General features: G+C 50.1%; 1 protein-coding gene, 1 long non-coding RNA gene and 1 pseudogene across 3 annotated transcripts in view; 1 reads left to right on the top strand and 2 right to left on the bottom strand.

Moving 5' to 3' along the window:
* The window catches only part of LOC140685172 (uncharacterized), a 655070-nt pseudogene that overhangs the window by 443829 nt on the left and 186023 nt on the right, over nt 1-25218 (bottom strand).
* On the bottom strand, nt 7953-17038 carry LOC140685188 (uncharacterized). The gene is made up of 3 exons (XR_012058468.1): nt 16882-17038; nt 10816-16074; nt 7953-8233 (listed from the first exon to the last, which is right to left on the bottom strand). It is a non-coding gene; the product is annotated as an uncharacterized lncRNA (long non-coding RNA).
* LOC121469060 (uncharacterized) overlaps nt 17071-25218 on the top strand; it is a 30084-nt gene continuing 21936 nt past the window's right edge. Inside the window, exons 1-2 of one of the 2 annotated variants that reach the window (XM_041713415.2) lie at nt 17071-17190; nt 17836-19245. In XM_041713415.2, coding sequence (XP_041569349.2) covers nt 17921-19245 — 1325 coding nt within the window. In that variant the 5' untranslated portion in view covers nt 17071-17190; nt 17836-17920. The remainder of the gene's footprint in view (nt 17191-17835; nt 19246-25218) is intronic. The other variant, XM_072936411.1, reaches the window with a different exon arrangement.

Below are 25218 nucleotides of genomic sequence, written 5' to 3'. Positions count from 1 at the left end.
GATACTAAGTGGCCTTTGCTGTGTCCTAGTTGGGATAAGCAGGATCCCCTGCATAGGACACATTTGTCAGACTTAAGAACAATTCTTATCCAAGGGATCAGAGAATCAGCCCCTAAGGGGCAGAATGTAAATCAAGCTTTTTGTGAGAGTCAAAAGAAAGATGAGAACCCCACGGAATTGTTAGGATGGCTCTGGAGATCTTTTCAGCTGTACTCTGGAGTAAATCCCAACACTCCAGAAGGACAGATGTTGTTAAAGACTCAATTGGTGGCCAGAGCCTGGCCTGACATTAGGAGAAAGTTGGTGTCCTAGTATAGGGCAAATTTGAGGAAAACCCTCTGAAAGGAGCCCCCAGGAAACAAACCCCCACGGCCCCTCCCCACCCACCTGGTTCAGAAAAAATTTCCTCTGAGAGAGAAGTGGAAAAGAACCTGTTTATTCAATGAACAAAGCACTCCCCAGCACCAAAACAATTAACAACACCAGATGACAACAAAACTCTTTCACCACTCTTAAGAGATGAACAAATCCAGAATGTCTTTCCTGGGAGTGGTCGCCCGGGTCTGGACGCTGGGGATTGCTCTCCAGCACTGGGGATGGCTGCTGCAGATCACAAAATGCAGGCTCCTGGTGTTCCTTGGTGTTTCCCAGATCCCAGTCCAGAGCAGGTTGGATGGTATTCAGGAAAGGGAAAGGAAAAGCAACAGTCCAGGGAAAGAATTGGACTGCTTAGCTAACCTAACTAGGAAGCAAAGGCAAAAGCAGAAGCAAGCAAAGCAAGCAGGCAAAGCAAGCAAGCCAAGCAAGCAAGCAAGCAAAGCCAGCCAGCCAGCACTAGCCTTTTCTAGACAGCAGACCATGGAGGGAGGTGAGCCAGCTGATAACAAGGCAAAACAAACCTTCACTTTCAGAGTCAGTTCTGAAAGGACAGAACATAATATCAAACATAAACGGAACACATGATTGGAGATACAAACACCATAACATCACCCTGGGACATTCCACCCCTTATCTCCATATTGTCAACATCATGTAAAAACGTCATCAAGTAAAAACTTCCATCGTTCACTTACTCATACACATTTCCTTCCATCTCACTTACTCAAATCTTTGGCACTTACACATTTCCTTCTATTTCACTTGCTCAAATCTTTGACATTTACACATTTCCTTCTGTCTCATGTCTGTGTCTTTTCATGTACAGACACTGGCAGTAACATCCAGCAAACAGTGATATTTGCACATGAGTCTCACCCCACAATCAGATCTCCCTGAGGTACACATCGTTTTGCTCCATCTCTCTGCATTATTCACCATGTACAACCTGGTCCCCGAGCAAAGAAAATTCCACAAATGGGTTTGTCTGCACTTGAGGCAGAATTGGTCCACACTGTTTTGCCTAACAAACCTCTGACATGTGCCACTGGGACTTTATCTCCATTTACTATATTCAGGGACTCAGACTAGGCAGGACCTGCTCGATTGGTGGAACCTCAGCTGTTAACTAACCAGGTGGCCTTTGCTAAATGTTGCTCCCAATTTGTGAAAGATCCCCCACCCAATGCTTTTAAGGTGGTTTTTAACAGTCCATTTTACCTCTCCCTTTGCCTGCAGCTGGTGCATGGTAGGGGATGTGGTACACCCACTCAATACCATGTTCCCTAGCCCAGGTGTTGATAAGGCAGTTCTTGATATGTGTTATAAATTATGACACGGGACCAATTTGTGTCACTTTATAAAGAGAATTTTATTAATTTAGCAAGCAAGCAGTACGGGCAAATGCAGCGCTGGGCGGCCGGGGAGCCTCTGCTCCCACCAACAGCTCGCACTGCCCCTCCCGGTCTTTCAGTTCTTATACCCCTTCAGTTCCGGACTTTGTGACAGTCTCGACGTGCTCTGCATCTGCGCGGCGTGTTGCTAGGGGTCTTTTTTCTGCTGTCTGGTGGTCGTTTGAGGAAAGCTCCTATTCTTCTTCCTCTGAGGTAGCGTTAACCCTGCAATAACTTCTCCAAATATGGTAACGCTTTCAAAGATCTCTCAATTCCACTATCTACTAATAGCAGTACATCCTGCCCTCCTGCCCCACTGTTTCCTGTGACTTACACAATCCCTGTGACTTTTCCTGATGAACAAAAACTATGCTATTGTCTTTCACAAATCCCCCCTTTTGTCTTTTCATCATTTTGTTCATCAAACCTTTGTAATTCTTGGTGGCTTATAACTAGGATCTCTTTCATTTCTAGGTTTTCTGGTATTGACTCATATTTTGCTCTAATCAGCATCAGGTGTGATGCTTCTAGCCTTCCCTTAATAATGACAGTTCCCCGAGTCCACAATTCCACCACTGGAATCCCTCTGCGGAGGTTTATATCCATAAGGCCCCCATGATACTTTAAGGAATTTATCTCCTGCTACTGACCAATCTGAAGCTATTGTTTCACAGCCCCAGTGCCCACAGAAATATTATCCAGGGTAGTTGCAATACCCTTTCCCTGGGTTTGATGCTGGGCACATATAAAATCCGTTTCTATCCAAACAAGGCTCTATAGGGGCTAGTTCACATAACCGTGGGTTAAAACTAGGGGATCCGGATGTTATCTGGTTCTGAATTCCCACACCATCCACTCGGGTTAGTGTCCACTTAAGAGGTTGATGTAAAGCTTGGGAGCCCTCTCCTTAGTATAGGGTAAAAAAAACATTGTAATACCAGTAATTTGCCAATAAGGGTGGAGTCCTGACCTTGCATTTACTATATAATGTCTTATTTTCCCCTTTTGGATTTGTTGCCCTGTTGGTGTCTCGGGGGTAATCAGACTGGTCTTCTGGAGTAACTTAGTACTTGGCTGGCAATAGTTGGAGCATTTCAGCATTATTCTATTTTTGGGGGGCCTGGCTCTTTCCCCTCTGCCTCGCCCGCCGACTCGGGTGCTTCGAGCCGCGGGGTAAACCATCTTCTCGGCAGCAGCGGTACTCGCCTGAGCGCCCATTCCCCTGCTCCTGCCTAACCTTGTACTGTTCCCAGTTCTTATCCTTGACCGGGGGTGGGTCACACGGGACCCCCTTTAGTTCCCTCCGACAACACTCTTTTATAATTTGGGCAACAAATGGAGGGGGCTCGTTAGAGTGGAAACAAAAGTTTTCTGGATGCACCCCTCTGGTGTAAATTTTCCTCAGATTCAAAGGGAATCCACTGATTTCCCACTCCCCTAATTTCAACACAGCCTCGGTTAATTCTCGTTCAGTCGTGTAACATTCTGTACAAACCCCAGTGGGCAGCCTCCCCCTTTGGCACTGGACTCCCCACCGTTCTTGGCAAACTTTACATGCAAAGCATACAAAAGGATAACAATCACAGTTTACCTTATTACAAATTATCAAATAATCACTAACAAGCAGGTAATTATATCCCTCTTGCTCCCCTTTGTGACCGACTTGAATGATGTATACAGAGTTCATCAGTTTCTCTTAATGGTAACCTCCAAGTCCCCAGGCTGGCTGGTCACTTTCCAGTGGTCATCTGTGGTGACTGGACCTTTGACGTGGCTCGCATGAGTCCACCCCTTCTCAGCTGTTCTGATAGCAGTTTCTGTGGTAAGCAAAACAACAAACGGACCTTCCCAACGTGAGGTCAGGCAGGTCTCTTTCCAAGTTTTAATAAGTACTTTATCCCCAGGCTTTATTTTGTGAATGGGGAGGTCCAAAGGTGGTCTCTGCACTAACAGCCCCTTTTTCTGGAGCTCCTCTCTCCTATTCATTATCTGTGTGATGTAGGTGTTGATTTGAAAATTTTCTATACATGGGTGGTTCATGGGGGCCTCAATGTCATATGGCATCCCAAACAGCATCTCAAAGGGTGAAACCCCCACATCAGTGCGAGGTTGGGTACGGATGTTCAACAGTGCTAGAGGGGTAAGCATTTTACCTATGACATAACTTAGTCAATTGTTTCTTAATTTCCCCATTCATCCTTTCCACCCTTCCGGAACTTTGTGGGTGCCATGGGGTGTGATGTTTCCACTGTATTCTCAGAGTATTAAAAATGTTCTTTGTCACCTTCGAGGTGAAGTGAGGGCCCCAGTCTGAGTCTACCGCCACTAATATACCATATCTGGGGATAACCTCTTCCAGTATTATTTTTACTATAACATGTGCAGTTGCCCTTGCTGTGGGGAAGGCTTCCACATAGTGGGTGAGGTGATCCACTATGACTAGCAAGTACTTATACCTTCCTATTTTAGGTAACTCTGTGAAATCCACCTGTACGTGAGAAAAGGGTCTGTGAACCAGCTCTGACCACCCATCACTCTCTCTCTTTGCTGCTGCTTATTTACCTTTAAGCAGGTTAGACAGCGACTGGTTACCTGCTTGGCCAGGTTATATACCCCTATACACATATTTTTAATAGCAAATTGGTCTATTAGTGCTTGAGTTCCCCAGTGCATTTTGCTGTGCATTGCCTGTAATACTCTCAATGCCATCACTTTTGGCAACACCTCCCGACCATGAGGTAATATCCATTTACCTTCCTCTTTTTCCCATACTCCCATTCGGTCTAATTTTTGTTTTTCTTGAACAGTAAATGTTCAAATGAATTTCGGGCCATGTGAACAGCAATATTTCTCCTCAGGGCTTTCACAAAAACATTCCAAACCACCCCCACAGGTGGTACAATTCTCCCGTTGCATGTTCATCGGTTTATATTTTAAAGTTAGTAGTGCTGCTCTTTTTGTCTCCTGGTCAACTAGATTATTTCCTCTGATTGTGTTTCCCATGCCCTTCTGGTGTCCCCGTACATACACTACAGCTATCTCTTTTGGACCCCTTATTGCCTGCAAAATCTGTTTTATTATGCAGCAGTCCTTTACCCTGTGAATTGATTAAACTTCTTTCTTCCCAAATTTTCCCGAAAGTGTGCACAACACCATAGGCATATTTTGAGTCAGCGTAAATTGTCCCCGCCTTTCCCTCTAATAATCTTAGAGCCCTTAATACTGCATACAATTTGCATGCCTGGGCGGACCAGCTGGGGCTCAGGGGACCAGATTCCTTTACCTGTAGGGTTTTCCCATCAATTATAGCATATCCCGACCTTCTTTTCCCTTCAAGTACCCTGGATGATCCATCCACAAACAGCTTATCCCCTGTTTCCAGTTCTTCCCCCTCCAGGTCTGGTCTAATCTTTATTTGTTCTTCTATTTGTTGGAGGCAATCATGTGCTAATTCTGAGCGAGGCTCACCATACAGAAACTGTGCAGGATTTTGGAGGGCAGTGGCCTCAAGTGTTAATTTAGGGGATGAAATTAGGATTCCTTCATACTTCAAAAGCCTAGCATCTGTAATCCATTTTTCTGCTTTCGGCTGCAATACTCCCCTTATGTTATGTGGGGACATTACCCTTAACTCGCTTCCAGAGGTAATCTTACTGGTTTCTTCTACCAGCAAAGCAGCTGCCACTATTGCCTGTAAACAGGTGGGCCACCCACGACTAACAGGATCCAGAAGCTTTGATAAGTAGGCTACTGGTTTCTTACTCCCAGCCCAATCTTGAGCCAAAACTCCATATGCCGCCCCCCATCTACATTAACAAACAGATAAAAAGGTCTCTTCAGATCAGGGAGGCTAAGTACAGGTGCATTACTCAATTCTCTTTTAAGGGCCTCTAATTGTTCCTCATCTTCTTGTGACTATTTGAGTAATCCTTTGTCAATTTATCATAGTGTCATGGTTTGACACAGAAAAAGCAGAAAAAGTTTTGGGTTTTTTTTTTTTTTTTAGAAAGAAGAGGTCAATCCAGTCAAGAGTCAAGTTTAGATACTGACACTTAAAATAACCAATTAAAAGTAGACACGCCTCTGAGAACACAGAGGGGTTAAAAGCAGAATTCCCAAGAGAATTAGCTCTCTCTGGTTCCGGTCATCGCAAGGTACAGACCTCCTTCAGCAACTACTAGTTCAAGAATAGACGGAGAGAGCTAAAGAGAGTGTAAAGATGCCCTTCGTCTTCAGAGAAAAAAAAGCAATCTCTGTTTTTAGACCCTCGGCCCCAGGGGAAAATGAGAGAGATTATAGTCCCGAAATAAAACACTAGACTATTGTTCTTAATAGTCCTTAGCAAAGCATCCTTAAAAGAGCCCTATAAGCAATCTCTATCCCTGCACAGTAGTAAGAACACTGTAACATAAAAAAGAGTGTGTCACACTAGCCAGTGTGTCTGAGCAGTGCCACATATAACATGAAAACACAAGAGGTAGCAGCTGTGTTTCCTAAGAGTCCATAATACAAGGGGGACTCCTCTCTTCCCCAATAAACTCAGTATTAATTATCTTAAAAGATAAAAACTTAATTAAAGATCCAAATGAGTCTCACTATAATTTAGAAAAGTTAAGTAATAAGAAGAGAAATATTTTAGAAAGTTTTCATTTTAAATTTTGTATAGTTTTTTCCTTTTCTTTCTTTTCCTTTTATAGTAACAGTAGTAATAGTATAATAAATTTTTTCCTTTATTATTAAGTTTAGCCTGCTTTACTCTGTTCTCAATTGCATTTCACAATATTTAATTGATAAATTGCATTTTCATGGGGTGCTGGCATCGTGCCAGCGTCAAACCATGACACATATAAAAGTTTTATCTTTCCACTGAAATTCCTATCCACTGCCTGCAGTACCTAAATAGTCCCAATAATTGCCTTACTTGCCTTTTAGTCCTCAGGGCTGGGATTGAGAGAATCTCCTTCTCCTGTCTCACTGCCTCCTCCTCTCGTCCTGCACCTTAAAGGCTTTTTGCACATTCTGTCCCCTAGGGACGGCTCTCTTAATGCCCTGTATGATTATGTTCTGCAGGTCGTCCATATGGGTCCTATGCTGCGGGTCTTGGTTATTCCATTGGGGATTTTGCAGGGGCCTTTTAGTGTCTGCTAATGGTCCCTGTTGATGTTTATTATCCTAGGTTCTCATCCCCATTTCCCTTATCATTCTCCTTTTCTCTTTAAAATCCCCCAAACTCCGGGTCAAATCCCCCCAGATTTGGGTCAGAACTTCCTAATTTTGGGTCCATACCCCCCAGATTTGGGTCAGAATCCCCCAGATTTGTGTCAAAACCTCTAAATTTCAGGTCCAAGTCTTTAAATTCTGCCTCCAAACCCCCAAATTTGGCTCAGAACCTCCCAGATTCGGCTCAGAAGCTCCTGGTTTTGGGTCAGAACCCCCTAAAATCTCCTTAAAACTCCCCGAATTTGGGTCAGAACCTCCTGGATTTGGGACATAACCCTCCAAACTCGGCTCCAAATCTCCAAAACCTCTTTAAAATCCCTCAAATTTGGGTCCAAACCTCCCAAATTTGGGTCCAAACTTTTCCAAAACCTCCTTAAAATAGTGGATCATTTTTGCTTTATCTTTTCCCTTTCCCCTACTGGGAAAGGCATGCCAATTATTTATCATTACTCCTAGAGGACTATCCTCAGGAATCTGGGGAAGCTTTGCAGGGGTTCCCCCACCCATGGGACCAGAGGGCTTGCTTTTCCTCTGTCCCATCTTCCGGAGTGCACTCAATTTTTCACACACGCGCTCCCCTGGTTCGTGGCCCAAGCCCTCTCGGGTATTGGGAACCGCACTACTGAGGGTCCGCACTCACTTGGTCTCTATGAGACCTCTCACACACAACACTCCGGGAAAACCACCCCAAACCGAGCGGGAAACCGGCCTATACTCACGCGTCCTGCGTCTTCGCTCGGATATTCGTGCACAAAGTTTACAGGGGTAACCGGTTCTCCTTTTAACCGGCTCTCCTTTGCCTGCAGCTTAATTTAGGTTCATTGGTAGAGAAACCGGGAGGTCTGGGACAATCGGGCCGCCAAAAAAAGGCCGGGCGCCTCCCGAGGGTCCCAGAACAACCAGGCTATTTCTCTATCCAAGTCACGGCACCAAATATTGTTATAAATTATGACACGGGACCAATTTGTGTCACTTTATAAAGAGAATTTTATTAATTTAGCAAGCAAGCAGTACAGGCAAATGCAGCGCTGGGCGGCCGGGGAGCCTCTGCTCCCACCAACGGCTCGCACCGCACCTCCCGGTCTTTCAGTTCTCATACCCCTTCAGTTCCGGACTTTGTGATATTCTCGACGTGCTCTGCATCTGTGCGGCGTGTTGCTAGGGGTCTTTTTTCTGCTGTCTGGTGGTCGTTTGAGGAAAGCTCCTATTCTTCTTCCTCCGAGGTAGCGTTAACCCTGCAATAACTTCTCCAAATATGGTAACGCAGCTTTCAAAGATCTCTCAATTCCACTATCTACTAATAGCAGTACATCCTGCCCTCCTGCCCCACTGTTTCCTGTGACTTACACAATCCCTGGGACTTTTCCTGATGAACAAAATCTATGCTATTGTCTTTCACATCAGGGTGAGGAAGACGAGTCCTGCCCTGTCAGGCAGCCTCACTTTGTTCCTCTGGTGTGACCGACAGACACAGGTTACGAGCCAGGGACAAAAGGAGACAATAAAACAAATAAAAGGGAAAGGATTCCCTGACCCAAGGACAAAGGATAGGTAAGTATTTGTTGGGATGGGGTGGATAAAAGGGGGGGGGGGGGGGAATGAATGTGTGTGTCTGAGAGAAGGCTGGTTATCCCAGACTTGCCAAGCAAGAGTGTGGTCTCCCATACTGCGTTTCCATCTTTTTCATGAGAAAAACGGCCAGTAAAGAGAAGTGAATGACAAAAAAAGAGTGAGAGAATTCCCCTGGGGAAATTGGGACTGGGTCTCTGGGACAGAATGGGATCCATTGGGGTGGAGGGGAAAATAAAAGGTAAAAAAAGGGTTTTCCTGACCTAATAATTGGTAGGAAAAAAAAAAAAAAAAAAAAAAAAAAAAAAGAAAAAAAAAGAAAAAAAAGGTAAAATGTGTGGGAGGGGCCGCTAAAAATTCTGCTTTGGACAACACAGCTAGATTGAGGGATATCCAAGAACAGCAGCACTGGCCAGTAACAACTTAAAGTGTAGTTAGGTGAATTGAAAGGTACCTTATTGCCTTGTTGGGTATGTGAGAGTGGGTCCCGCACCAATAAGCCGTTTCCCCTGTCGGTGGGGGCTGAGGCAAAACCTGCAAAACAAGCCTTCTTCCCCTGGGTGTGAGAGGGAAGCTGTAACTGCAAAGTGTGAGTCACACACAGCCAGCCTCAAAGGTGAACTGGCACCAGAGGCAACCAAATTCAGGGCACTTCCCGGAGGCCTGGCGGTACTGAAGCCCAGAGAGGCTGCCCCCAAAGCAAGGATGGCTCAGTATCCTGGGACCTTTTAGCACTGCGGCGCTGCAGGGTACTCGTGTAACCCATTCCCCCAGTGGGGGGAGTGAGGAGTCCAGATCCAGGAAAGGTATGAAGGTCCGAACCCCTGACTCTGAGGCTATCTCTGGGGAAGAGGGACATCCAAACCTCGGGGAGGTGGAAGGGGTCAGGGTGGGGGCTTACATGATCCAGGATTCTCTGGCAACAGAAATCCCTTTGTGTAAGTCTAAGAGGTTTGCTAATGTTTCCTTACTCTGTGGAATAAAATAAAGGAAAATGTATAAGTATGAATGAACAGGCCTGAAGGTGTAAATGTGTGTGCGAGAGTGAGTGGAAAATAAATTTGAGTAAATGGAAATGAGTGGAAGATATGTAATGTAGATTGTTTATTTTGAGCTTTACTTTATCTCTTTGGAGGGAGGTGGATTGTGTTGGATGGTATAGTGAGAGAAAGGACTTTTTGTGTAGTTGAAAAAAAAGGTGGTATTCAGGTTGTTAGAGAAAGTGGGAAACAGAGGCATGAGATGAATAGATGAGATCTTGAAAAATGGGGCATAAAACCAGTAAAAAAAAAAAAAAAAAAAAAAAAAAAAAAAAGAAAAAGGGAGTAAAAGGATACCAGCTGAGATACCCCAAGGTAGCCCTTGGAGGGGTTATGCTAGCTAACAGAGATACAAATCCCTGTATAAAGAGAAAATATAGGGTATGCAGTAGTTGATGAGAAAAACATGCAAACTGTTTAAAAAGGGAAATTAACCTTAAACTGGTAAACTCAAACTTGTGAATTATATGCTCTAAAAAGAGCACTGGAATATGTAACACACAAAGGAGATATGGATGCATTGGGATTTTTTTGCAGTAACAAGGCAAGTGACTGAAAGATACATAACTTGCCAAAGGATAAATAAAAAGGTGATGAGAAAAACAACATTAGGAGGTTATGAGCTAGCTCTCCGACCATTTCAAAGTATCCAAGTAGAAGTTTAGATTTGTTAGGCTCTAAAATTTATTTATAAATTCTAAAGAACCGTTCAATCCAGAATAAGGAATATGCCATATGCTGGCTACCGGTCCCCACCCAAGATTCCCTTTGGCGGTTCCGGCAGCGGACCCGGCCTGCGCCTTGGGGGACTAAGCCTCGGCGCGGGTCCCTCCCCTGAACCGCCTCCAGCCCTGCGTTCCCTTCCCTCGGTAACCCAAAAATCCAGAGACATTCTCCTCAAAAACTCTGGAAATGTTCCCCCAAAAACACGGGAATGTTCCCCAAAAACCCGTGAATTTTCCCCCAAAAATCCGGAATCCTCCCACAAAAAAATACCGGAATTTTGCCACAAAATAAAATCCAGAAATGTTCCCCTAACAATCCAGGAATGTTACCCCAAAAACCCAGGAAAGTTCCCCCAGGAATGGGGAATGTTCCCCAAACAAAAAAAAAAACCAAAAAAACCCGGAAATGCTCCCAGAACCCGCCGCGTGTGTGAGCCCACCCAGCCAATAGCAGCGCGCCCCGCCCCGAATCAACCAATTCCCGCGCCGCACCTTGCCGATCTAACCAATCACCGTGCTTCTCCCCTCAGCAACACCCGCCTTCCTCTCGCCGCTGCAGCCAATCAGAGGCGAACCGGAGGCGGCGCCCCCTCTTCTGGCGGCCCCGGGGCTCCCCGGGCTCGGGCGGGTCCTGCGGGAAGCGCTGGGAGAGGCCGGAGCTGCGGGAGCTGCTGAGGGGCCGGGACAGGTGGGGGAATGGGGGATGAGGGTCCTAAGAGGGGATCGTGGGGGAGGGGTCTTGGGAAGGGTCTGGGGAGTGTTATGGGTAATAGACATAATTTGCGCCTTTCCTTATATGGAATATATAATATTAAATACTTGTTAGATTTACCTCGTTTGTACTAGCCTCCCCCCCCCCCCCCCCCCGAGACCAGGTGTATGTTAAGAAGCTAATTTACAAGTGAGAAGATACAGCTAGCCAGACGCCAGACGATGGGCCATGGCGCTGATCATCGCGTGAACGACCCGAGATGGATATCTCTAAAATCCCCAGACAGATCCATGTGGATTCAACAAACTCCAGACACTGAATTATTAACATATAGACTCTGAATAGAAGAAAAGACTGATTACAAAAATCTTGGCCTCAGGCGGAATTATCCCTATAAAACTTGCTTGTGCCAGGATGGAAGTGTGTGGGCATAGAGGAAAACCTCTGCTGAGGCTGACCTCTTTGTTGCACACCCAGGGCCGACCCCGGGCTCGGCTCTGTTCTTTCCTTGTGGCTGGCTAGATAAAATTTGATTGTAAAATAAATATTTTATTTTTCATATTAATTTGGCTGGGCAAATTTTCATTTATAACAGGAGTTTCCGGGGACATCCTGGGCTGGGCCCGATTGGGATCTGGGGGCTCTGAAGGGGGTCCTGGGGGTATCAGGGGGTTCGGGGGGGATCTGGAGCTCCTGTGGGGGTTTTGGGGGTCCAGGGTGATCCTGGGCCAACGTTGAGTGGGGCTCTGGGGGGGTTTGGGGTTTCTGGAAGAAGTCTGGGGAGATTTGGGGTCCCGGGGAGTCCTAGGCCCAGCCTGCACCGGGGTCTGGGGGTTTCGGCGGGAGGGGACACAACAGGGGCTCCCTGTTTTTTGGGGGTCTCTAATGGTGCCCCCTCCCCAAAAAGCTCGGAGGGCCCCCTGACGTGGCTCCTGTTTCACCGGCCGTGCCCGCTGATCCAGGACAGCTCCCAGTGAGTCTGGGAGGTTCTGGGAGGACTTTTGGGAGGTCTGTAGAGATTTTGGTTTGTTTTTTTTTTTTTTTTTAGATTTGGGGGAATTTTTGGGAAGTTTAGGGGGAATTATTGGGTTTTGGAGAGAATTATAGGGGTGATTTTGTGGATTTGGGGGATGTTGGCATTTTTTATTGGTGTTTTGGAAATGGTGTTGGTTTTTTTTTTGTTTATTGCGGGGGTGTTTATTGGCATTTTTGGGAGTTTTTTAAAATTTTTGTTTTAGGGGGGAGTTTCCACTGGGATTTTGTGGGATTCTCTGAGACTTTGGAGGGTTTTGTTTGAATTTTTGGAGGTTTTACTGGAATTATAGGGGGCTTTGGGGTTGTCCCCTGGTGTGGCGAAGAGAGGAGAGGCAACAAAATCCCCCTATCACCCACGAAAGTCCCAATAAAACCCAGGAAATCCCAATTAAATCTCACAAATTCCAATTCGAACACCCTAAAATCAAAATAAAAGCCCACAAAATCTCTTGAAACATCAACAAACCCCCCAAAATCCCAAATAAACCCCACAAGTCCCCCAAAAATGTCTCCAAACTCACAAAAAGTCTCACAAAATCTCCCAAAGGCCCAAAGAAATTCTGGCAACACCCAAAAAACCCCCCAAAACTCCCCAAATCCAAACAAAAATCCCAAAATCCCACATATATTCCTAAAAATCCCAAATCCTCAAATAATACCAATAAATACGCTCAGAATTTGAATAAAATCCCCCCAAATCCATCAAAAATTCTTATAATACCCTCCAAAATTTCTGAGAACCACACAAAATCCCAGTAAACCCTTACAAAATTAAAAACAAAAAACGCAAAAATTTTCACTTAACCCCCAATCACCCCCTGAAAAATACTTGTCCCAAAGCACCAATAAAACACCCCAAGATCCACAGAATCCCCCAAAATCCTCCAACTCTCACAAAACCTAATATTCTATTAAAAAACCCCCAACAATTCCCCCTAAGCTCCCAACACAATTCCTCAAACCCAAAAGAGCCCCAAATGCCCCAAGCCCTCCTGCGCCTTCCCTGGTCCCTCCCGGAGCTGATCCCTGGCTCAGGCTTGGTCTCAGCCCCTTTGGGGGATTTTGGGCCAAACTGTGCAGGTAGGGAGTGGCTTTCAGATCCCTTTCGGGGATTCCAAGCCTTTTCGGGTGGATTTTTGGCCCCTTTGGCTGATTTTAGGCTGAATCTGGTTTAGGGGGGGATTTTTGATCCCGTTGGATTATTTTAGACCCATGTGGGTTGCGTTTGGGCACCTTTGGGTGATTTTAGGACAAACTGGGCCCATATAGGTGAATCTTAGTCCTGTGTGGGTGATTTTAGGTCCCTTATTTTTGTGATTTTGGGCCTATTTGAGTAGGTTTTCAGCTTCTTTGGGGAATTTTATGTGAAACCACTCCTTTTTAGGGTGATTTTAGGCCTTCTTGTGCTGGTTTCAGGCACGTTTGGGTGATTTCAGGTACCTTTGGGTGATTGTAGGTGAAACCAGGTACTTTCAGGGTGGATTTTAGGTGCTTTTGAGAGATTTATGGGTGATTTTTAAGCCACTTTGTGTGGCTTTTAAAACACAATTGTGGGGCAATTTTAGGCCATTTTGGTTGGATTTTAGATCTCTTTGGATCATTTTAATCCCACTTGGCTGATTTTCCCCTCACGGTTCAGCCTTCGGGAATGGGGGAGAAGGAGGAGGGAGGGAGGAAGAGGCGCAGCGGCAGAAGGGAGCAGCAGAAGAAGAGGAGAGCAGGAATCGCATGGCCCTGGCACTGCCTGAAGTTGTTGCCACCCTGGGACCATTGCCCCCCATCCCGCAAGTGTCTGGGGAGGGCGAGCTCGGCCCAAATACCCTGGGGAGTGCCTGGGTTTGGGGCTTTTTGGGGAGAATGTTTGGAGCTCGCAGGGCTCCAAAACCGAGCCACAGATGGCCCTTGGGGTGACCTTGGGGGTACCTGGGAGGTGTTTTTGGGAGGTCGCAGGGCCGGGAGTGGCTGCTCCCACTATGAGCCCAGTTTGTGCCCCCATGTGCTTCCAGTTTCCTCGTCACTCCCAGTATGAGCCCAGTTGCTCCCAGTATGACCCTGGTCATTTCCCCTCACTCCCTGCAGGATCCCTGATGTTCCCAGTATGAACCGAGTCCCTCCCAGTCATTCCCTAAGATGATGCAATTTAACCCCAGCAAGGTCCTAGTTGCTCTGAGTTCCTCCCACTTTCATCCAGTGTGTTTCCAGTCCTAGTCACTCCCAGTATGATCCCGGTCTATCCCAGCAAGGCCCTAGTCTTCGTAGGCCCAGCGTGTTCCCAGTTTCCCCAGCACATTCCCAGTCATTCCCAGTCTGGTTCCAGTCACCACCCATGTGGTCTGAGACACTCCTAGTAGATCCCAGTTGCCCTGAACATTCTCATAGTCATTGCCAGGCACTCCCAGTACCTCAGTGTGGTTCACTTGCCCCCAGTTTTATCCCAGCTGATCTCAGTTCCTTTAATTATGTCCCCAGCTGGCTCCCAGCATGGGCCTGGTAGCTCCCAGTAACCCCCAGTCAGGGTCCAATGACACTCACGCTAATCCCAGTATGATTGTAGCCACTCCCAGTATGACCCCAGTCACTCCCAGTCGAATGCCAGTGGCCCCCAGTGTGGTCCCAGTTGCTCCCTGTCAATGCCAGCATGACCCCAGTAGCCTCCAGTATGATGCCAGTATCTCTCTGTCTCTCCCAGTTTATCCCACTCACTCCCACTTTCTCCCAGTTGCTTTCAGCACAATTCCAGTTGCTCGCAACCAGTCCCACTCAATCCCAGTATGATTCCAGTCACCCTCTATGTGATCCCAGTCTGACCCAGCATGATCCCAGTTGTTCCCAGGCATAGTCCTAGTTGTTCCCAGTTCCTCGCATTATGATCCCAGTTGCCCCTTGAATCGTCCCAGTCCCTCTCAGCAGGGTCCCAGTCATGCCCAGTTTCCCCAGCATAGGTTGACTGTCCACAAGTGTTGACCCCAGCCTGCTGCCAGCTTTTCCCAGTGTGGTTCCAGTCCCCCCAGTATGGTTACAGACACTCCCAGTATATTCCAGTTGCCTGGGTAAGGTTCTAGTTACCTCAGAATGATCCCAGTCTTTCCCAGTTGCCTCTAGCAACTCAGTTCCAGTTTCTGTCTCTTGCCCACATTGTGGTCCCAGTTGCTCCCGGTATGATCGGTGTTGCCTCAGTTGTGGTCTCAAGTCCTCTCAGCATGGTTCCAGTACCTTCTAGCTGATCCCAGTTGCTCCCAATGTGTCCACATTTTCCTCCCAACATGGGCCCAATAGCTTCCAGTAACTCCCAGTCAGGTTCCATTCACACCCAGTCTAATCCCAGTATGAGTGTAGCCAGTGCCAGTATGATCGCAGTCACTTGAAGTCTAATTCCAGTTGCTCCCAGCATGGGCCCAGCTGTTCCCAGTGTGGTTCCATCACTCCACTATGGTTACAGACATTCCCAGTGTGGTCCTAATTGAATCCAGTTTCCCCTAGTGTGGTCCCAGTTCTCCCCAGCATGGTGTCCATAGTTCCCAGTGTAGTTCCAGTCACCCCAGTATGGTTACAGACCCTCCTAGTATATCCCAGTTCCCCCCAGCATGTCTGTGGTCCTTTCCAGACACTGCCAGTGGTCCCAGGAAGGTGTTAGTTATCCCCGTATGATCCACTGCTCATGCCCAGAATATCCCAGTTGCCTCTAGCTTGCATCCAGTCCTTCCTAGTTCCTCCAATTTGCTTGCAGCATGATCCCAGTTCCTCTCAGCTGCTCTCAGTAAGCCAAAGTGGAATCCCAGTTGCTCCCTTTCAACCCCAGTATGATCCCAGTATGTTCCAGTTTGAGCCTAGTCACATGCCAGTACTCCCAGTGTGGTGCCAGTATAATCCCAGTTACTTCCAGTCTCTCCCAGTATGGATCCAACTGCCTCCAGCATGGTTCCAGTTGCTTCCTAGATCAAGCCAGTCAGTCCCAGTATGATTCCATTTGCTCGCAGTGTGCTTCCAGTTGCTCCCAGTCACCCCTAGTATGGGGGATGATGTGCAGGGTGTGTTCCCAGTCGCTCTCAGATACTCCCAGTATTAGTCCAGTCACTCCCAATATGATCCAAATATGACCCCACTGCGCTCCCAGTCACTGCCAGTATGAACCAGTTGTGCTCCACATGGGTCCAGTTGCTCTCTTTCACCCTCACTTTCATTCCAGTCACTCCCAGTATCTCCCAGTGTACCCCATTTCCCTCCAGATTGTTTCCAGTCACTCCCAGTTCCTTCCAGGATGATCCCATTTGCTCACAGCCACTCCCAGTCAGCCTCAGTGTAGTCGCACTCACTGCCAGTATGATCCCAGTCACCTCCAGCATGATCCCAGTTCATCCCAGTGTGAGCCCAGTTGTTTCCAATCACCTCGGCATACAGCCAGTCACACCCAGCTCCTCCCAGTTGCTCCTGGCATGATCCCAGTTTCTCACAGCTGCTCCCAGTCACCCTCAGCATAATCCCAGTCACTCCCAGTGTATCCCATTTGCTGCTGACATGGTCTCAATTACTCCTTGCAGACTCCTACTCATGCCCAGTGTGATCCCAGTAGAGCCCAGTCCCTCCCAGTGCTGCCACTCCTGGCATCCCCCAGCCCTCTGTGTGTTCCCCCATCCTGGATTTCCCAAGAGGAGCCCCAAGGTCTGGCAGTCCCCAGGCAGGATCCCCAGCCAGCCCCAGTTTGGATGTGCAGCCCCCAGTTTTCCCAGTTTGCCTCTCCTTTGGCCCGGGCCGGGTTCCCCCCACCCCCAGCGGGTGGGAGCAGCCGAGAGCCCCGCGCTGCCCGTCCCGACCTGTGCCGGCTCCTTCCTCACTCGTCCTGCGGGCTGCGAGGGCTTAGGAAATGGGGCACCGAGGGTGTCACTGCTCCAGGGGGAGGAGGAGAAGGAGGGATGGAAGGGGAGGCATCGAAGCAGGAGAAAGAGGTGGGGTTAGAGAGGAGAAAGAGGAGTAGGAGGGGGGATGGAAGGGAAGAAACGGAAGAGGAAGAGGAGGGACAAAGGCGGGTGAAGGAAAGGAGAAGGAAGTGCGCAGTCGAGTCCTCCGTGAATTCGCAGCCCCCACCTGTGGGATCATCGCCCCCCCCCCCCCCCATCCCGCAGGTGAGCGGGGAGGGGGAGCTCAGCCCAGCTATCCAGGGGGTCCCTGGGTCGGGTTTTTTCTGGGGGGGTGTTTGGAGAATGAAGAACTTTAAAGCTGAGTGGAAAAGGGCCCTTGGGGGGACACTAGGGGGTCCCGGTGGCGGCTGCCGGCAGAGGCAGCCTGGAGGAGCAGAGCCCTGTGTCCGCCAGGAGCTCCAAAGTGGGGACCACAGAGTGGGGGGAGCGCTGCCATTGGCGGGACCCTCGAGAGCCTGGAGAGGGGCAGGGGGGACTCCTTGGAGCAGAGAAGAAGGGGAGAAGGGACTCTGGGACCCCAAAAACCTCCGGCATCCCTAAATGGGGCGAGTGAAGGGGGGAGCTTTTGGGATTGCTGGGACTCCCAGCAGCCTGGGGAGGGCGGGCACCGAGGGGAAGGGGGACCCCCAATCCAAGCGTGGCCCCCCAGCAGCTGGGACAGGGGGGAGCCCCGAACACCAAAGGGGAGGGAACAAGGATGGGGAACTCCTGGGAGGCATTTCCAGGGCTGAATCTTGGTGTTTGGGAGGTTTTTATGGAGCCCAGATGGCCGGTGACTTCTAGAGATGGGCTTGGGCAGAGGAACCTTCAAACTCAATGTGCTCATCCCTTGTTTTCCCCCAAAACCAGCATTTCCCTTTCCCAGCTCCTGAGAGGCTGCGAGGAAGAGGAAGATCCTCTCCTTGTCCTTCCTCCCCCAGGGAAGGAGCTGAGGATGGAGAGCAGGGAGGAAAAATCCCCGCGGCAGAACCTGGTGGAAGAGGCCGTTCTGAGCGGCTCCACGGTGCAGGAATCCAAAAGGGAGGAAAAGCCCCAGAGATCCCACACGAGGAGGGGCTGCAAACGCAGATCATGGGGATCTGAGGAGGAAAGATCCACCCTGGGCTGGGAAGGCAGCCAGAGATTGAGCCAGAGCTTGCAGCTGGTAGTCCATGAGCAGGCTCATGATGGGGAAAAGCCCCACAAGTGCTCGGAATGTGGGAAGAGCTTCAGGTCAAGCTCCCACCTGATCAGCCACCAGAGGACCCACACCGGGGAGCGGCCCTACAACTGTGGGGAGTGTGGGAAGAGCTTCAGGTGGAGCTCCACGCTGAACCTGCACCAGAGAATCCACACTGGGGAAAGGCCCTACGAGTGTGGGGAGTGTGGGATGAGCTTCAGACGGCGCTCCAACCTGATCAGGCACCAGGTGACTCACACTGGGGAGAGGCCCTATGAGTGTGGGGAGTGTGGGAAGAGCTTCAGCCAGAGCTTCAACCTGAACCAGCACCAGAGGAGCCACACTGGTGAGAGACCCTACAAGTGTGGGGAATGTGGGAAGAGCTTCAGCTGCAATTCCACCTTGATCAAACACCAAATGATCCACACTGGAGAGAGGCCCTATCAGTGTTCCGAGTGTGGGAAGGGGTTTAAGACCAGCTCAAATCTCCTCCTGCACTATCGGATTCACACAGAGGAGAGGCCCTTCCGTTGCCCCGACTGCGGGAAGGGATTCACAGACAACTCCATCCTCATCCAGCATCAGCGCATCCACGCCAAGGAGAGGCCCTATGAGTGTGGGGAATGTGGAAAGAGCTTCACACGGAGCTCCCACCTAGTCAGCCACCAGATGATTCACACTGAGGAGAGGCCCTACCAATGTGGGCAATGTGGGAAGAGCTTCAAACTGAGCTCCAGCCTAATCCAGCACCAGAGGACCCACACTGGTGAGAGACCCTACGAGTGTGGGGAATGTGGGAAGAGCTTCAGCCACAATTCCACCCTGATCAGACACCAAATGATCCACACTGGGGAGACACCCTATGAGTGTTCCGAGTGTGGGAAGGGGTTTAGGACCAGCTCCCATCTCATCCTTCACTATCGGGGTCACATGGATGAGAGGCCCTTCTGCTGCCCTGACTGTGGGAAGGGATTCAAGTTCAACTCCACCCTCGTCAGGCACCGGCGCATCCACACTGGGGAGGGGCCCTATGAGTGTCCCCAGTGCGGGAAGAGGTTCTCCAGCAGCTCTCACTCGACCCAACACCAACAGAGTCACCGGTAAGTGAAGCCCTGCAAGTGCCCCAAGTGTGGGAAGAGCTTCGTGCGCTGCTCCAATTCCATCCCTCACTGGAGGAACCATGTTGGTCACAGCCCTGGTGACCCACATTCCCTGTGATCCATGTTGGGAAGACACCTGGCTGCTTATCCTATTGGTTTGACCTTAATTTTTTTCTCTTCTCAATCCCTCTGCACTCCAAAAGCAATGAGGGATCAATCTGCCAGTTCAAAACCACTCAAATCCCACTGAAAATAAATGACTTTTAACCCATAAAGGCTCAATCCCACCTCAAATTGCTTGTTCCCTCTCAAAAAAACTCAATCCCATGCCAAACTCACTTGATTTCACAGCTGCCGGGTAAGATGGGGATGGGAGGAGATTGGGAGAAGTGGGATCCCAGTTTGGAGTGGTGGGATGAGGATGTTGTGGGGCTGGCTGGGATGTATTTGATAGCAAATAAAACTTTCTGCAGGAGAAGAGGAGAGCAGGAATCACGTGGCCCTGGCGCTGCCTGAAGTCGCTGCAGCCCCAGGACCATTGCCCCCCATTACGCAGGTGCACGGGAAGGGGGAGCTCAGCCCAAATATCCTGGGGGGTCCCTGTGATAGTAAAAGTGTTTAAAAATCATGGGGATTTGGGGAGTTAGAAGGAAAGTTAGGCTTAGTAGGCCCTGGGAACATACAGGCCTTGTACTTGCTAGAACTGCACCTGCGTAGCTAGAGTATGATAAATGATATAATTGTTAGATGCGATGATTGTTTAGTAATTAAATATAATTACTGTTTAATCGTAAGAAGAATCATGCAAAACTGTGTTCAGGGGCCTAAGAAAGATCACAAGAAATTCATGCTTGAATAATATCAAAGTATACAATAGAACAATATAAGTTTAATAATTAATATGTAAGCTATGTAACGATAGAATATAAAATATGTTTAGCTCAAAAGTCATGTCAATCAGATTTGGGTCTGTACCCCTGATTCCCAGAGCTCTTCAATAAAAGCACCTACATATAATCATATTCTGTGATTATATGTGTTCCTGAACACCAACACCAAAACATCCCACAGCACTCTTTGTCCTGTCATTTTGAGTCTCTCCCCCTCCATTTTGGGTCCATTCACCCTGTTTTGGGTCCCACATCAAACAACCCAAAATCCCCCAAAATTCCTCACCCATGATGTCCACTCCTTTTCCCCTCCTCCACCCCAAGGTCCCCCTGGCACTTGGCTGTAGAGCTGTCTCTGGTGGCATCAAGCTGCAGGATCTGGAGGGTGTCCCCAGCTGCTGCCTCCAGTGGCTCCTGCCATGATAGGTCCTGCATGGTGGCCATGACTGCAACCCCAAAAATTCTTTAGGGACCCCAAAAGTTCATTACAGATCCCAAAAACCCCATGGGAATCCCCTGTGACAGGTCCTGCTTGGTGGCCAGGACTGAAGATCCCAAAAACCCTAAAAATGCATCAGGGATCCCAAAATCCTGTGTTGGGGACAATCCCAGGATGTCCCACCCCCCTCTCCTCCTGGTATTTTCTGTGTCCCCTCCTACCCTCTCACCAAGGTATTGCTTCTAGGGGTCCCTGGGCAAGCTGCACAGCCATGGCCAGGCTGATGCCTAAGGAGCAGTGTGGGCCAGGGGGTGGCATGGTGTCACTTCCGCTTCTCGGGCAAACGCTTTTAATGGGATCAGCACTCACGTGGCACTGGGAGCACTGGGCTGGGGTCATGATGGGGTGGACAAAGTGGGGACACACCCTGGGATGTCTCCAAGGCGGGGGGGACAAGGGGGAACCCCCCCCCCCCTCAGCTGCCTGGGGAGGTGGTGGAAAGTTGGGGACATTCCTGGGGACAGCACAAAGTATGTGGTTGATCCCCCTCCCCTTCACCTGGGAGCCCTAAATCTGCCCCCCCTTCCCATCTCAAGGGACTTTGGGGACACCAAAATTTGACACCCCCCTCACCTGAGGATCCTAAATTCCTCCACCCCTGACATTTCCAGGGGATTTTTGGGGACCCTAAATTTCATCCCCTCCTCATGTGAGGATCCCAAATCTGCCCCTTCCCCACTCCAGGGCACTGTGGGGACCCCAAATCTTCCCCTCCCCGAGCAGCCAGAGCGAGCTCCTGGACTGGACACCAGACATTGGAACCCCCGGGACCAGGCTCCAAGTTCCGTGACCGAGCACCAGGAACCCACCAAGGACCCCCAGAAAGGTCTCTAAGCTCTGGCACCAAGTGCCTGGGACCCCCACCCCGGACCTACTGGAAACCCCTTGGGCTTCACTCCAAGCACCAACACCAGATGCCAGACTCACCAGGGACCCCTGACCCAGGCTTTCTGCTCCAGTATTGAGCACTGAAGACCCCCAAGATCCCCCCAGGACTCCCTCCGTGGCCCTGGGATGTCCCTCCCCAGGCCCTGGGCCCCATGCCATGGTTCCGAACCCCGTGGGAGCGTCTCCACCCACACCCACACTCCAGAAGTCATCCCCAGGGAGGGGAATTTGGCATCCCCAGAGATCCTTTCAGGGTGGAGAGGGGAAGGTTTGGTGTCCCCAGAGACCCCTGGCAAAGGTCAGCTAGGGGTTCCTGTGTGGATTTCAAGGGTCCTGAGGGTTTTTGGGGGTGGGATCCCTAAACGTCAGGTGAGTCCCCAAAACTTCAGGGGTGTCTCCAAATGCCAGGTGGGCAATTGATCCCTGGAGCAATTCCCTGAAGCTTTGGGGGAGATCCAAAGACTGGGGGGTGTCCCCAAGCCCCCGGCTGTTGCCTTTATGAGAGGCAACGGCGACCTGGTTACAAGAAGACAGCACGGCAGCCCGGCCTCACCCGGGCTACTCGGACTAACGACACACGCTGACACCAATTTGGTGGACGGTCGAAAGCGTTTATTATCTTATCTCATGGGTTTAAATAGTCTTGGGCGACTTTGCTTCGTCAGAGGGGGGCTGGGGGTCTCAGAGGATAGTGGGTTGTGGAATTTTACCAGAACAGGTGTGGCTACATTCTTCTGGGACTCCTGGGGTTAATGGATAAGTGGGGAAGAGAGAGGGGGAGGGGTCTGTCTTTCCGTGACATCCCGTGGTGGTCTTCTGCTCCGCCTGTCCCTATCTACCACATCTCCCCCCTCCTTATCACATACAAAATGAGGTAGTTGTAAATAGAGGCACTGGAGTGAGGTACAAACTTGTGACTTGTTAAGGAAAGGGTGGTTTAGTAGATCTGGGTAGATTTTTTAAGGCAGGTGCTGAAGGCTTTAGCTACTGACTGTGTTTGCAGTTTTTTGGTTTACAGCATTTGTTGGTGGCCTATGAACAGAATGTTTGCCCTTTCCAGACGGGCTTGAACAAACGAGACTAGTTTGTTCAGCAGGCATGGTCCTATGGTAATAGCCAAAAGCAGTATTGCCAGTGGACCTACCAGGGCAGAAATTAAAGTGGTGAGCCAAGGTGATTGATTGAACCAGGATTCAAACCAGCTCTGCTGGGTCTCCCTGTCTCTCTTTCTCTGAGCCAGTCTGTCTCGGAGTTCTGCCATGGAGTCTTTAACGACTCCCGTATGATCTGCATAAAAGCAGCATTCCTCCTTCAACGCCGCACACAATCCCCCTTGCTGCATAAACAAAAGGTCAAGCCCCGCCTATTTTGTAAAACTACTTCTGAAAGCGAAGAGACTGATTTTTCTAGATAGGAGATGGATTTCTCGATCCTCTGCAGGTCTTCGTCGATGGTCATTTGCAGCTGGGAGAGTCCGTGTTGCTGGGTTGCGATGGCTGAGACGCCCGTGGCGGTGCCAGCTGCTCCCAGGCCGAGCAGCATTGCGATAGTTATACCTGTGATGATTTCCCTTTTGTGGAGTCTGTCAGGTTCTTCGAGAAGATGGTATATTTCTTCGTCTGAGTGATGTAGGACCTTAGAAACAATCGGAACTTGGACACAGAAATTGATAGAGTTATTAAACTTGGCAAGGAACATATAAGGATTTACTCTGGGTTTTTGGCAAACTTACATCTCAAATGTGGATGGGACTATTTACTTATTGGTCTTTTGTGGGGAGTGTCTCACTTGCACTGGTGGGGGATATTGGCTGTGGAGTAACTGAAGGGGGTATCTAAAGCATTGCTTTCGTAGAAAAGGGGGTTTAATATCATAGTAAAACTAATAGGGGTTAGTCAGGTTTGATTTGGTTTCATTTAGGGTTAGTAAAATAGCTTCTAAACAGGCTGGCTATGTGGAACACGAAGGATGGGGTATTTATTATAGTGACTTTTTTGAGCACTTTGTTACTTGATAGATGCTGTATGACCCACCTAAATAGCTGATGAGGGTAGCGGCTTGGGCCAGCTTGTTTTCCTGGCCACAAGTTTCTAAACAGCAAAATTGCATGAAGAAAGACACTGTGCATGTTTGGATCTCACCACTGTGGGATTCTCAGGTGTTGTCTGGCAGTTTGGTGGTCTGTCATCTCTTTCTGGAGCAGGGGTGTGTGTGTCACTGGGATGGTTCACAAGCGTGCCCTGCAAACAGAACTTATAGCTTTTTATTAGTTTTGTTTTGAGGGTCAGGTTCGGTTGGTAGCAGTGGTGTGCAGCAGTGGCTCTCATAGTTTCACCACGTGGGGGTTCCGACTGCCACAGAGGCAGCACGTCCCCCACATCCCCGGGGGCTTTCTCCCCACTTTTATGGCCAGGGCTACCCCGGGGTCCCGTATCGGGGCATTCCCTGCTGACTCTGCGGCACAGGCGCTGCTTGCGGTGGGAGGGGGCTGAGTTCGCCCGCGCGCGCCACCCCCCCCACCCCCGTGTGTCCGGGGCTGGGACCCGTATTCCTTGGCGAGACGCCCTTTTTTCTCGCAGTTCCAAGGGGTATTGTGACTGCTTTTCGGTGTGGCTTAGAACTCTATTCGGTTTTGTTTTAAACTGTGCTGGTTCCGTATCTTTTGTTTCGGAGTTCCGGCTGGCCCCCTCCGGCTCGGAGCTGGTAGAGCTGTTGCTAGGCTCCGCGCCGGAAATGAAATGCCAGGGCACTTCCGGGGCTCCGCGCTGTTTTGTTCGGCCCCGGGCTCGCTCCACCCTGCGGGGGAGGGGCCGCTCCCGCCCCCCCGGCTCGCCGCGCCCCCCGCGGGGGGTGGTTTCTGCCTTATATGGTGGCGGCTCCCAGCGCGGCCGCTGATTGGCTCTGTGCCCCGAGCCGCTCTCCGCCCCTTTCTCCAGCGCGCGCGCGCCCCTGAAATCGCGCCGGGACTGCCCGGGCCCCGCCCCTCTCTGCCGCTCCTGGCGCCATGTTTAAGGCAGCAGCGTGGCCACGTGGCTGTGCTTTCTCGGGCCGCGGCTTCTGCGTTTCGGGCTTTTCCCGCTAGCCCCCGCCAAAAGCGCTCCGCGCGCGGCTGCGCTTCCGGCAATGGACTTTTGACCGCCGGCGGCGGCGGGACGTATCGGCAAGCCGCGGTTTTTCGGGGCTTTTCTGCGGCGGGGGTTTCCCGGGGGTTTTCCGCGGCAGGGGTGTCCCGGGGGGCTTCTGCGGCGGGGTTCGGCGCTGCTCCGCTCGGCGCGCCGGCGGGGAAGCGGCACGGAGCCGCGGGTGGGTCCGATTCCCGGCGGGAGCGGGGCCACGCTGCTCGGAACGCGCCGCTCCGGCGGCAGCGCTGCCTCTGCCGGGCTGGGCTGGGCTCAGCTCTGCGGCGGGGCCGGGCTGCGCTCTGATCCGGGGAAGGGGGTGCCGCGCTGAGCCCTCCCGGGTCTTCGCTCCCGGGTGGACTCTCCTCAGGGACGGTCCGCGCTTTCGCCCCCGTCCCGAGCTCGGGTTTAACTAATAAACACGTACGCGCTGTATTCTGCGTTTCTTGCCTTTCTATTGCTTTGCGCGGGGTTTCTTTTACCTTGCCCCGTGCCGTAAAGCTCTTGCCACTGTCTGGGGATTTCTCCTCCCCGGCTAGCGTGGCTGTACACTGTTCCCATATCCCCGGATGCATGG

This window comes from Taeniopygia guttata, chromosome 16, assembly GCF_048771995.1.
Source record: "Taeniopygia guttata chromosome 16, bTaeGut7.mat, whole genome shotgun sequence".
In the NCBI taxonomy this organism is placed as follows: Eukaryota; Metazoa; Chordata; class Aves; order Passeriformes; family Estrildidae; genus Taeniopygia; species Taeniopygia guttata.
Note: the sequence above shows the minus strand (reverse complement) of the source record. Positions and strands in the feature narration are given on the sequence as shown.